Source organism: Taudactylus pleione, unplaced genomic scaffold (assembly GCF_031769625.1).
Source record: "Taudactylus pleione unplaced genomic scaffold, aTauple2 ptg000536l, whole genome shotgun sequence".
Lineage (NCBI taxonomy): Eukaryota > Metazoa > Chordata > Amphibia > Anura > Myobatrachidae > Taudactylus > Taudactylus pleione.
Window position 1 is genome coordinate 2362709 of NW_028284938.1, and position 12751 is coordinate 2375459.

The 12751-nt window shown below is 43.0% G+C and overlaps 1 protein-coding gene across 3 annotated transcripts in view; it reads right to left on the minus strand.

Annotated features, from left to right (window-relative positions):
- HECW2 (HECT, C2 and WW domain containing E3 ubiquitin protein ligase 2) overlaps positions 1-12751 on the minus strand; it is a 455376-nt gene that overhangs the window by 39082 nt on the left and 403543 nt on the right. For all 3 annotated transcript variants that reach the window (XM_088451025.1, XM_088451024.1, XM_088451026.1), the window contains 4 exons: positions 10896-11016; positions 7602-7715; positions 2253-2405; positions 1465-1563 (listed from right to left, as the gene is read on the minus strand). In XM_088451025.1, coding sequence (XP_088307151.1) covers positions 1465-1563; positions 2253-2405; positions 7602-7715; positions 10896-11016 — 487 coding nt within the window. The remainder of the gene's footprint in view (positions 1-1464; positions 1564-2252; positions 2406-7601; positions 7716-10895; positions 11017-12751) is intronic.

A 12751-nucleotide genomic window follows, 5' to 3' on the forward strand; every position in this document is an offset into this window, starting at 1 on the left:
AGAAAACAGTAGCATAAGGTCACATCAGTTTACAAGATCTTCATGCATATATCGCAAAATAGTTAAATCACAATCAACCCCATTCGCTATGATTCCAGTGTTTACACCTTCATAGTAGCAAGGCATACTCAGGGATAAACAATGCATATATATCTCAGCAGAGCTTATGCAATTTTTAGGCTCCCATGAACTACGCACAGCCTGAAGCTTAGTAGCATATATGGAGTTTCTGTATAACTGGTCCCAAGGGAGAAGTATACAGGGTCCTGACCCAATACCTCCTGAGCAACAACCATGGAGAGCACCCAGGAGTGGCTGTGGCAGAATGAAATAGCTGGAGGCTGGGCAGAGCAACCCAAAGGCGGGAACCTCGTGAGGGCCGTAGTTCGGGTTGGGGGAGGGGGCCGCCGGGCAAGCATACCTCCCCTATGCTGCATAGACCACCCGGCAACTGACATGGCCGCCGCCATACCCCCCCCCCGGCTGTCAGACCTTAACTCCCGGTAGTCTTGTGAAAGCAGACCCAGGTAAACTGGCTGCCCACACAGCAGTCCCCCGGCCAGTCTCCATGCCAGAGGACGGACTGCTCGTGACCGCGGCCGCCTACGGCCCTACTTACCTGCATCCCCGGCCCGGTCGCGGTCCAGAGCATAAGCCCCTGCAGAAAGCACTAGCTGCGGCTAGCGTTGCAGCGCCGGCGGGGGTAGGTGAAGCAGGAGACCAGTGCCCAATTGACGTGTGGTTACCACCAGGGAACACGTGCCGCCTGCTTTAAAGTGATAATAATAATAAAAACAAAAAAAATTTGGACTTCGGGACTGCCCCGCAGTCCCACTGCTACTACGGTGCCTTCTCGCACCAAACAGAACAACTGACTGCCTGTGACCAGGGGCGGGGTATATAGGGGGAACCTGGTGCATCCTGGGAGCTGAGAGCTTGGATTAACTGTTTGGTGCCTGGATAAATCCATATACCCCAATGTGATGGCAGTGGACCCCATGGACCCCGAAGAAGAAAAGTTGTTTTAATTTATTCATACTACTTTAAGAGTGCCTCCAACGAAGAGTCTACTTTTCTCTTCCTTCGCCTAAGTGATACTGTTCTGACTCAGGGGAGCATCACCAACCAAGAATTAGGAAGCAACCACTATTGCGTTGAATCTTATTAAGTTGGTCTCTTACACATAATAATATAATATACTCTACTGTAATATCTTTCATATTGAGTATGTAGTGCCAACCACTTTTTGGGATTGGCCAACTTAGATTGGTTTTATTCTAGTGCGGGTCCCAACCCTTCTGTTTCTAATAACGACTTTTTACCAGTAAATATATAATCTCAGTCCCTCAATATACAGAAAAACAGTATACCCATGTCCAGTCATGTCTCCCTGTCATTATCATACTGACCACAGTTATGCTCGTTACACAGCCTTTCCAAAACACGCCACAGGATGGTACTCACATTCTAAGAAGAGCCTTATAAAACGGGCGTGTGAAAAAAGCATCTAATAAATACTGATGTATAAGTGCAAGTCCCAGAATGCGGCCGCTGAATCTAAACCTGAAATACAAAGACAATTTATATTTCAAATGTTTATTGATGGATTTATAAATTATTGCAAACAAAAAGCTACATATGTGGCAAACTGAAAACAGTAAAATAAAACTGCAGAATGTAATAAAATTCATTAATATACAGTATGTATATATAATTACAACTGTTCTCTGTTTCATTTACTTCTCCTAGATCTAACATTTACTTAGCTTCAAGTAGACAAATTACATATTAGTGTGGTATACACACATCATTTAAATATATGTATTATACAAAAATGTTCACAGATTAAATCATACAATATTAAATAGTTATTTTGTTAGTGCATAATTAATTTAATTAGATTATCATCTGTATTATGGGAATCCTGTTCTAATAACTTTATTTAGTTAGGAGTTTACTAATATATCAGCTCTTTGCGTAGTAATAGTTAGGTCCTAGAGCTCGGTGACGTATTGTAATTTCATCTCTGCCTTGTGTTTCTGTTTATGTGTGTGTACCACAATCTCCACTTTCTCACGTCCATAATTTACATTTTCTATGGGTGGTGCATCCTCATACTGTATGTTCATTGTTCAAAGCTTGTGATGTTTTGCAAATCAAGTGATTGTTTTATTCAATACATAAAGCCAGATAGCACTGTGATTCCTCTATTTCCAGGATCCAAAAATGAATGTGAAATAAAGAAGACTTACCATTCATGATGATTGTCCACAAATGCAGACATTGGACTTATTTGTACTGTGTAAGTGTCATTTGCAGAATACTCAAATAAACCATAATATGGGTTAAATAGCTCTCTAGACACAAGGAAGAAAAATTCCCTGGATGGGCCACTATAATCCAACCTATGAATAAAAGAAACAAATGTAAATGAACTGACACTTCCAAGTTATCAATAAACTTTATGTAACTAAGACACGGTAATTACTGGTATGTATATTCCATTAAATTTAGCTTAGATGTCTTTATTAACATCACCTAAAATCTAAAGTTAATTGAATCTACTCAAAGGGAGGGCATCATGGTTTCTATATTTTATATGCTTTCATATATAGAATAGAGACTGGTAATTGGTTGAATGAAACACAGAAAACAACTGTATTTGTACCAAAAGTGACACTTATCCCATGTTACTGTTAAAAAGTATATATATACATACACACATACAGATAACATCTATAACCTTCTTATATTTATAACATAATTAACTAAATAAATACCTGACTGTGCCCCTTCAATGTGAACATAGTCACTGGGACAATCAATGATAGGACCTATAGCAACATATTCTATTTAAGTGAAATGTTTCATGCTAAAGCCACACTCACCCGCTGCCAGCTCCATACCAAAATAATACCCAAGAGCCAGGACTGTAATGCAATAAATCTGACAGTCACTTCAATCAGGAGCAGCGCACTATATCATCAGGCTCCATAGTATATTTGGAGATGTGGCCCAGTGATGAAGTCCATCCTCTTGTGGCCCCTGCTCTACTTTTCTGACCATAGGGGAGAATGATCAAACTTGCTAAGGCAGTAGTAAAAGTGGAGAAGATGTCCACAGCATCCAATCAGCTTCTGTCATTTTATAGACTGCTAGACAAATAATAGATAAAACCTGATTGGTTGCTATGGCCAACTTCTTCACCTATTCTCTTTAAGCGGTTTGATACATTCCCCCATGTGCGGGGACCGGCACATTACCATTGACATCCTCTACCGGCTTCAATGCATTTGCGCTGACATGACAGTGGATGCAGACTGTTGCACAGAGTACAGTGACTATGGAGTTCTGCTCATCCCTGGGTCTCGTAGTTGTTGCACCCACACTGACTTCAACTACATATACATTAATTTTATTCTCTATACAGTGTATCTGGAAAGTATTCACAGCGCTTCACTTTTTCAACATTTTGTTATGTTACAACCTTATTCCAAAATGAAATAAACTAATTTTTGTCCACAAAATTCTACACACAATACCCCATAATGACAACATGTAAAATGTTTTTTTTTGAGATTTTTGCAAATTTAATATAAAAAAAACAACTAAGAAATCAATACTTTGTTGATGCACCTTTGGCAGCAATTACAGCCTCAAGTCTTTTTGAATATGATGCCACAAGCTTGGCACACCTATCTTTTGGCAGTTTCGCCCATTACTCTTTGCAGCACAGCCATTTTCAGATCTCTCCAGAGATGTTCAATCGGATTCAAGTCTGGGCTCTGGCTGGGCCACTCAAGGACATTCACAGAGTTGTCCTGAAGCCACTCCTTTGATATCTTGGCTGTGTGCTTAGGGGCGTTGTCCTGCTGAAAGATGAACCGTCGCCCCAGTCTGAGGTCAAGAGCGCTCTGGAGCAGGTTTTCATCCAGGATGTCTCTGTACATTGCTGCATTCATCTTTCCCTCTATTCTGACTAGTCTCCCAGTTCCTGCCGCTGAAAAACATCTCCAAGGCATGATGCTGCCACCACCATGCATCAATGTAGGGATGGGTATTGGCTTGGTGATGAGCGGTGCCTGGTTTCCTCCAAACATAATGCCTGGCATTCACGCCAGAGTTAAATCTTTTGTTTCCCATGGTCTGAGAGTCCTTCAGATGCATTTTAGCAAACTCCAGATGGGCTGCCATGTGCTTTTTACTAAGGAGTGGCTTCCGTCTGGCCACTCTACCAAACAGCCCTGATTGGTGGATTGCTGCAGAGATGGTTGTCCTTCTGGAAGGTTCTCCTCTCTCCACAGAGGAATGCTGTAGCTCTGACAGAGTGACCATCGGGTTCTTGGTCACCTCCCCGACTAGGGCCCTTCTCCCACGATCACTCAGTTTAGGTGGTCAGCCAACTCTAGGAAGAGTCCTGGTGGTTCCGAACTTCTTCCATTTACGGATGATGGAGGCCACTTGCTCATTGGGACCTTCAAAGCAGCAGATATTTTTCTGTACCCTTCCCCAGATTTGTGCCTCCAGACAATCCTGCCTCGGAAGTCTACAGACAATTCCTTGGACTTCATGCTTGGTTTGTGCTCTGACATGCACTGTCAAGTGTGGGACCTTATATAGACAGGTGTATGCCTTTCAAAACCATGTCCAAATAACTGAATTTACCACAGGTAGACTCCAAGTAAGCTGTAGGAACATCTCAAGGATTATCAGTGGAAACAGGATGCACCTGAGCTCAATTTTGAGCTTCCTGGCAAAGACTGTGAATACTTATGTACATGTGATTTCTTAGTTTTGTTTTTTTATTAAATTTGCAAAAATCTCAAAAAATCTTTTTACACGTTGTCATTATGGGGTATTGTGTGTAGAATTTTGAGGACAAAAATGAATTTATTCCATTTTGGAATAAGGCTGTAACATAACAAAATGTGGATAAAGTGAAGCGCTGTGAATACTTTCCGGATGCACTGTATCTGCAGAATGTGATGCACCCTGAAAAATTCAGTATGAAGACAGACCAATTGGACTCTCGGATGGATATGACTTCAAGCCTCGGAGCACTGTATTTGACCAGATTCCTGGCTATGGCATAACAAGCAAATGCTATTAGAGAGACTCTACACGAGAATTAAAAATAGAGCATTATATTTTTAAAACAGATCATTTGGGGCTACTATGCACATTCCTAATGACATCTGAAATATCTGAAAAAGCGGAGACTGCAGTGAGTTGCGTTGCTGTGACCTGATGGGGTAGTTAAGAATACACCTGTTTTTAAGTATATTCCACTGCATAGGAATCTTACAGGTTCTTTTCATCTTTATATAGTAATAAAGTGTATTTGTGGCAACAAAAAGCTATCTCTGCAAAAAAAAATATTTATGACTATGGACATATGTGAAACCTGCAAAATAATGCATATGTATACATCAATGTACATAGCACCTCTGTTTACAAGAAATGATGAAAAGAGGGTAAACCTTGAGACTATTAAGTGCATAAAACATTAAATAAAAGAAAAGCTTGATGCTCCTCTAAAGAGCTATAAAAACAGGCAGGGCCAGCTCCAGGGTGAGCCGCGCCCGGTGCAGGATGGGTAATCGACGCCCTTTACACACGGGAAAGCCGCACGTGATCAGAATTGGGAGCGTGGTCTAATTACCACAGGCCACGCCCCCTAAATGACGTTATTTGGGGGCCGTGCCCGTATGGCAGGCCTCCAGTTAACGTCAGGCTGGGGGCGAGCCCAGCACTATGTCAGTAGCTGGGCTGCTCCCAGCTCTGCCCCCAGCTTCGGCGATGGAGGTGCCCAACCTCCCGACCGGCCGCGGGACGAAGCGTCCCGCGAGTGGCACAGCGGGGCAGTGCCCGAAAAATGGGACTGTCCCGCTGAAATCGAGAATGGCTGGGAGGAGTGCGCCCTCTATGGGGTGGTGCCCCTATACGACCGCACTGGTCGAACATGCCTCGAGCCGGCCCTGAGAACAGGCAAAAGGAAATACAGACAAAAAAAGCAGACTACAATAGACTGAAATTTCCACAATTCCAGTGCAGAGATTTGATACTGGGCTGTAAAAGAAGGATATGGAGATGGTGAATGATTGTTTTCTATGGAAAGGCTGGAAAATCCTTAGATAAGGAGCAGTGTTGAAGGATGCAACGCAAAACTTTGTTGTTAGGCAAAAGGAAAATAGTTCCATGAAAGCTATGAATTTGGTTTGGCATATAGTGTATAGTATTTATAAGATGAGTGGTTGTATGACATTAATGGACAAATACATTATTTAGGCATGAATATAAAATGTTAAAGGGAGCTAACAAAGGGACTAGAGAATAAAATGAATATAGGATAGGTGTCATTTTTTAATCAGTCTTGCTTCACATTTGTTCAGATATCATGTCAGGATGTCGACATTCAAAATGTTGTCAGGTTCTAAATATCGACATGGACTTTAGGTCGACAACCAATGTCGACATTCAAAAATGTTGATACAGTTAAAATGTTGACATTTTCATAATGTCGACGCCAGAATATCGACATACAGTTTTAAACTTATTTTTAGGGATAGGGTAGGCTTCAGTTTAGGCTAAAATAAGCAAAAAACTGTATGTCGACATTCTGGTGCTGACATTATGAACATGTTAATATTTTAATCATGTTGATATTTTTGTATATCAGTTTAAAGTCCATATGGACAGTGTGACTGTTGACATTCAGAATGTTGACTTTTCATACCACACCCAATCTTAGGGTGGGTACCAACGATCCTAGGGCCGACATATCCGGTGCCCGACCGCCCGATATGCGCTACATGGGATCGTCAGCCACATTGCCTGATCTTTCTCCATGTACAAAAGATCAGGCTATGCGGCTAACGACCCCCGGGAGTGTGCTATGCACGATATATATTGTATACAAACGGAACGATATTGCTGATTTATCGTTCTGATGCGTCGGATCATTAGCATTATCGTTCCGTGTGTAAGGGCCTTTAGAAACTGTGATCACGCCTAATCCCTACAACCGCTAAAAACACTAAAACAACGAAACAGATTTTTGCTCTCATTGCCAAACACACAGTAGACAGGACAACACACTTTTAGTCTAAAGGTGCCCATACACTGGGCGATTTTTCACACGATATGGCCGTATTTGACTGATCGCAACGACTTATCATGTGTAAAGTAGTGTTTTCATAAACGATTACGATGCGATTCGCATCCCCGGAATTGTAGATCAGATGGTTTTGCACAAGGATTTCGACCGAACAGTACGATCTGACACTTCTTAATACACCGGATCGTATGGTCTTTTGTGCAATCGTACCTTTTCTAAATACTAATCGTACAGAATGTCAAGGGAAGAATTTTCAAGGGAATCGTATGCGAGATCGGATCGGATACAAATCGCCTCGTGTATGGGGGCCTTAGGCTTGCAGAAGACAGATAAAAGGTAATTCCTGATTGCTTACCATGACATTTGAGCAATGTTAGTGTTCCTCGCTAATGTTGCATTTATAGCATATTAGAAGATGAAGAATATGCAAGTCTTAAGATATCAGGTGTACGTATATTAATTTATTGCGACCTGTAGTACTTACCCCTCTTCCCCAACAAAAGTGACATACAGTTTATTTCTTTGAAGATCTTTTCTTGAATAGCCCATTATTTGGTTGAAAGCATCCTCTAATAAATGGTCTCTTCTTATGATTAATCTGAAATAAATAAAATAAATACTGAAAACCTACTGTAGAATCATTTATTAAATACATTTAATGAATAGAATAAACCATAATCAGACAATAAAGGAACAGATATGTGACACATCTATTATTGCATTCTCAGCTGTTACATGGACTTTCCATGTATCAATGTAAAATGTGTCTGTTGCTACTGTTCCATTGTTATCTGTTCTATCAGTTGGGGAATTATTCTATACACAGGCACGGGTATTTCTTTAGTTTTAATACAATATTCTGTAGTGATACAACAGCTAAAAACTGCTTATAAGGATCTTTCCCATAAAGGAATTGTAGTTAATATGTTGCAACCCTGTTATATATGGGATGTAGTTATGATCCCGGCTGTCGGAATGCCGGCATCAGAATCTCGACACCATTCAGAAACCTGGCGCCAGCATCCCGACGATACTGGGGTTAGGGTTATGCAGAGCCATAACTACACTTTTTGGTGCCTTGTGCCAGAAAGAGCATTGGCGCCCCCTCATTTTTCAAAGGGACATAATGCACCCAAAAAAAGACCATGGCCTCATGGGGAAGGGCCAGGGAAGAGATAGGAGAGGCCAGGAGATGCTGGGGATGAAATAAGAGGAAGCTACAAGTGAGAATGATAATAAACAGAAATTTTACAGGCCCAAACAGAGCCCCCTGACCTATGGTGCCCTGTGCGATGGCACTGGCCGCACTACCCTAGTTACGGCCCTGGCGTTATGCTCCGGGCGGAGGTTTAGGGTTAGTATACTTACATGGTTGTGTTGGGATTGTAACCCAGCCGGGTTGCCGGTGTTGGGATTCTGAGTGCCGGCATTATTTATATTTAGATATATATATATATATCAGTATGGGTGGCACTCCCATGTCGCACATAAGTCACCAAGGTGCCCTCCGGAGAAGCTCCACAGCAAGGGGCTCCAACATACAAATGGACCGGCGGCACTCTCTTTCAAAAAACGACTCATCAGGATAACGATGTATTAACATCGAAACGTTGATTTGCATATGCCTGCTGTCTGAGTCGTTTTTTGAAAGAGAGTGCCGCCGGTCCGTTTGTATATTTATATATATATTATAATGCTTAAAACCAAAATCAGCCAAACCTTCAGGGGTTTTGTCTTCAGATTCAGAGTACCAAGCGCAGGCTGTCATGGAGCCGGCAGGGCCCATCCCTGGCTAACAAGAAATAGCTATGAAGTTGAACAAGGGCTGCCTTACTCCTGGATTAGCTGGATGGATTTTCCCCCCATGCACCAAGCTTTCAGCTCTCCCTATGGGGGCCTCCAGCAACTGCCTCTCTGAAAAAGTGTGACTGTGATGCAGTAATTGTTATGAATCTCCTGCACACCATTTAGAACTTTTCAATGCATCTTTTCTTGTTCTCATATCTACTCACAAGTTATTCTAAGCAACTTGATTGCTGTATATATTGGATTAGCATTATAGATTGCACTACAGTAACTGTAAAAACAAAGGACTCTATGTATATACCATATTGCATAAAGCCCTAGTGCTCTGGGCTTTTTTTTGGCACGGTGCAGAGCTATATGGAATACTGAGACAATGAAAGGAGAGGAAGGAAAATCTGCCTGAACACTTTCTTAGGGTTCAGAATGACAAGTGAAGTACTATGGCCCTGATGCTGACCTGTATGCAGGTCTTCTGTACCTGCTGCTGCATTGCGTGCACTGAACTAAATGTGCATATTCGCCCCTATGCAGGGCTGTTTGAATCTTTGCGGTGCACCTTCCCCCTACCTGTATGCTTAGTTTGTTACTCGTCATCATTACCAGAGCACATTTGCACCAACCTATACTGAAAATGGGAAGCGGTCATAATCCTGACCGCTGGGATTCCAGCGTTCAGAATGCCGATGCTGGAATCCCGACACTTATCAGAATGCCGATGCTGGAATTCCGACACTTATCAGCATGCCGATGCTGGAATCCATACACTTATCAGAATGCCGATCCTGGAATCCCGACACTTATCAGAATGCCGATGCTGGAATCCAGACACTTATCAGAATGCCGATCCTGGAATCCCGACACTTATCAGAATGCCGATGCTGGAATCCAGACACTTATCAGAATGCCGATCCTGGAATCCAGACACTTATCAGAATGCCGATGCTGGAATCCCGACACTTATCAGAATGCCGATGCTGGAATCCAGACACTTATCAGAATGCCGATCCTGGAATCCCGACACTTATCAGAATGCCGATGCTGGAATCCAGACACTTATCAGAATGCCGATGCTGGAATCCCGACACTTATCAGAATGCCGATGCTGGAATCCAGACACTTATCAGAATGCCGATGCTGGAATCCCGACACTTATCAGAATGCCGATGCTGGAATCCCGACACTTATCAGAATGCCGATGCTGGAATCCCGACACTTATCAGAATGCCGATGCTGGAATCCAGACACTTATCAGAATGCCGATGCTGGAATCCCGACACTTATCAGAATGCCGATGCTGGAATCCCGACACTTATCAGAATGCCGTTGCTGGAATTCCGAAGGTAAGTACTGTGGTTAGGGGAAGGATTAGGGCTTAGGCACTAGGGTGAGGGTTAGGTTTAGGCTGTGGAGAGGGAGGGTTAGGTTTAGGCACTGGGGGGGAGGTTAGGTTTAGGCTGCGGGGAGGGAGGGTTAGGTTAGGCTTACTTACCTGGAAGAGTCGGGATTGTAACCTGGTCAGAATGCTGGCGTTTGGATTCTGACCGCCGGCATCCCGTACCCATCCCATTGGAAACAGGGGGAACTACGGTTCTGTCCAAATCTGCATAAAATCGCAATCCTCTTCACACACCTTCTCTGTAGGATGCATGCATGAGAACGCCCTGTTACAGCACAGTCTCTTCAGTCCCAAGTGAAATGTGTACTTTTCTATATCACTCATAGGTGTGTATGCTAGGTTTCTACGCCTGCGCAGTGATACTTGTGCACACCAGGTTCTGGAGCTCTGGAAACAGGCATTTGTTCAACTCAGCATCAAGCCCTATAGGTCTATAGTAAGAGACATATGAAACGTGTTTGAATATTTGGTATATCTGTATTGATGTTACATATGCGTACAAACTGAAAAGGCACTACACCAATCACCTTATACCCATCTTCAAGGTTATATATTGAAAAAATATAGAAATCTTACTTTAATTTTCCAGGACCTTGACCATATCCTTTAGTTTCTAACTTCCGGTAGAAATTTCGTAACTTTGCTTCAAAATCTCTTTTATATGGTGCTGGTGCTCTTGCATTGGCACGTTGCGTACCTGTAAAAGACAGATTTCATTCCTTAAAATAGTTTACATTGTTCCTGTTCTAAATCCATGTTACAATTTACTTGTATTACAATGGTCCTTCAGTGATGCAAGAACTTTAGTAGAAATAAATCAAGCCTTCTTCTCTGCATTATAACTTAATTCTGTTATGTCTACTCATTAGACAGTTGTCTAATGTCTAAAGTTCAGATTTGGAAAAATGAGAGTTATGGTAAAACTCACCTTTGTTAACTCTTTCTTCGAAGTCCACAGGGAGACATTGGGGTGTAGGTGGGACCTGGAGGACCGGACACCAACAGCAAAGTTTTTCAATCCCAGGATGCTCCAGTCCTTCCTCCTATACCACATCCACAGCGTTAAGTTTTGTTAACAAGCCCAAGGCAGGAGCAGGACAGGAGAGAAGGAAGACTGGTACACTGAAGAATCACAGTCTCACACAGAGAAGGAAACAAGTGACCAATAAAAGAAACCTATAGAAGCCAGGTGCGTCAGGGCGGGTGCTCTGTGGACCCTATGGACTTCGAAGAGCATTAACAAAGGTAAGTTTTACCATAACTCTCATTTTCTTCTTCAGGGTCCATAGGGCTCCACAGGGAGATATTGGGGATGTCCCAAAGTAGTTGTTCAAGGGTGGGAAAGCTCCTGCGCTGATAGGAGAACCCTACGCCAGAAGGAAGCATCCTGAGAGACAAATGCAAAAAGGCAAAAAACCTAAGAAAGGTGTTCACAGAAGACCAGCTGGCCGCCTTGCATAGCTGTTCAGCTGAGATGCCGGGCTGACAACGAGGGACCCACAGAGCGAGTAGAATGAGCAGAGGCTGTAGTCTGCACAGGAAGGCCCGTCTGCGTGTAAGCCTGTGAGATAGTCGTGCAAATCCATCTGGCCAGAGTCTGTTTGTTAGCTGGCCATCCCTTCTTGTGGAATCCATATAGGACAAAGAGGGAGTCCGATTTCCTGATGGAAGTAGTACGGTCTACATAAATCTTTAGAGCATGGACCACATCCAAAAAGGCCTCACCTGCCGAGAGGTCTGGTGAATTAAAGGTCGGAACCACAATTTCCTCTTTCAGGTGGAAGCGAGAAACCACCTTGGGAAGGAAACCTGGGCGTGTTCGAATAACAGCCCTGTTCTGATTAAATTTTAAAAATGTGGAGCGACATGAGAGCACCCCTAAATCCGATACCATACGGGCAGATGCTATAGCCAGAAGAAATAGTCTTCGCAGTGAGCCACTTTACATCCACAGATTCCAGGGGTTCGAATGGAGGTTCCTGAAATGCTTGGAGCACCAATGACAAATCCCATGGAGCCACAGGAGGGACAAAGGGAGGTTGTATCCATAGAACACCTTGCATGAAGGTGTGGACATCTGGCATAGAGACAATTTTGCGTTGAAACCAGATAGCAGAAACTTGCACTTTGAGAGATGCTAGACGGAGGCCCAGATCCAGTCCAGCCTGAAGAAAGGCAAGAATTCAAGAAACTCTAAAGACCTGGAGGGTCATAGTTTCAAGTAGCACACCATTTGAAATATGAATGCCAAATTCTGTGGTAAATCCTAGCTGAGGTCGGTTTACGTGCTCTAAGCATGGTGTGGACCACAGAGCTAGAAAATCCCTTAGTCGTTAGGAGGGAAATCTCAAGAGCCAAGTCTTAAAAGACAGATGGGCTAGGTCGGGATGTAGACAGGGAACCTGAGATAACAGGTCTACTCATAGAGGAAG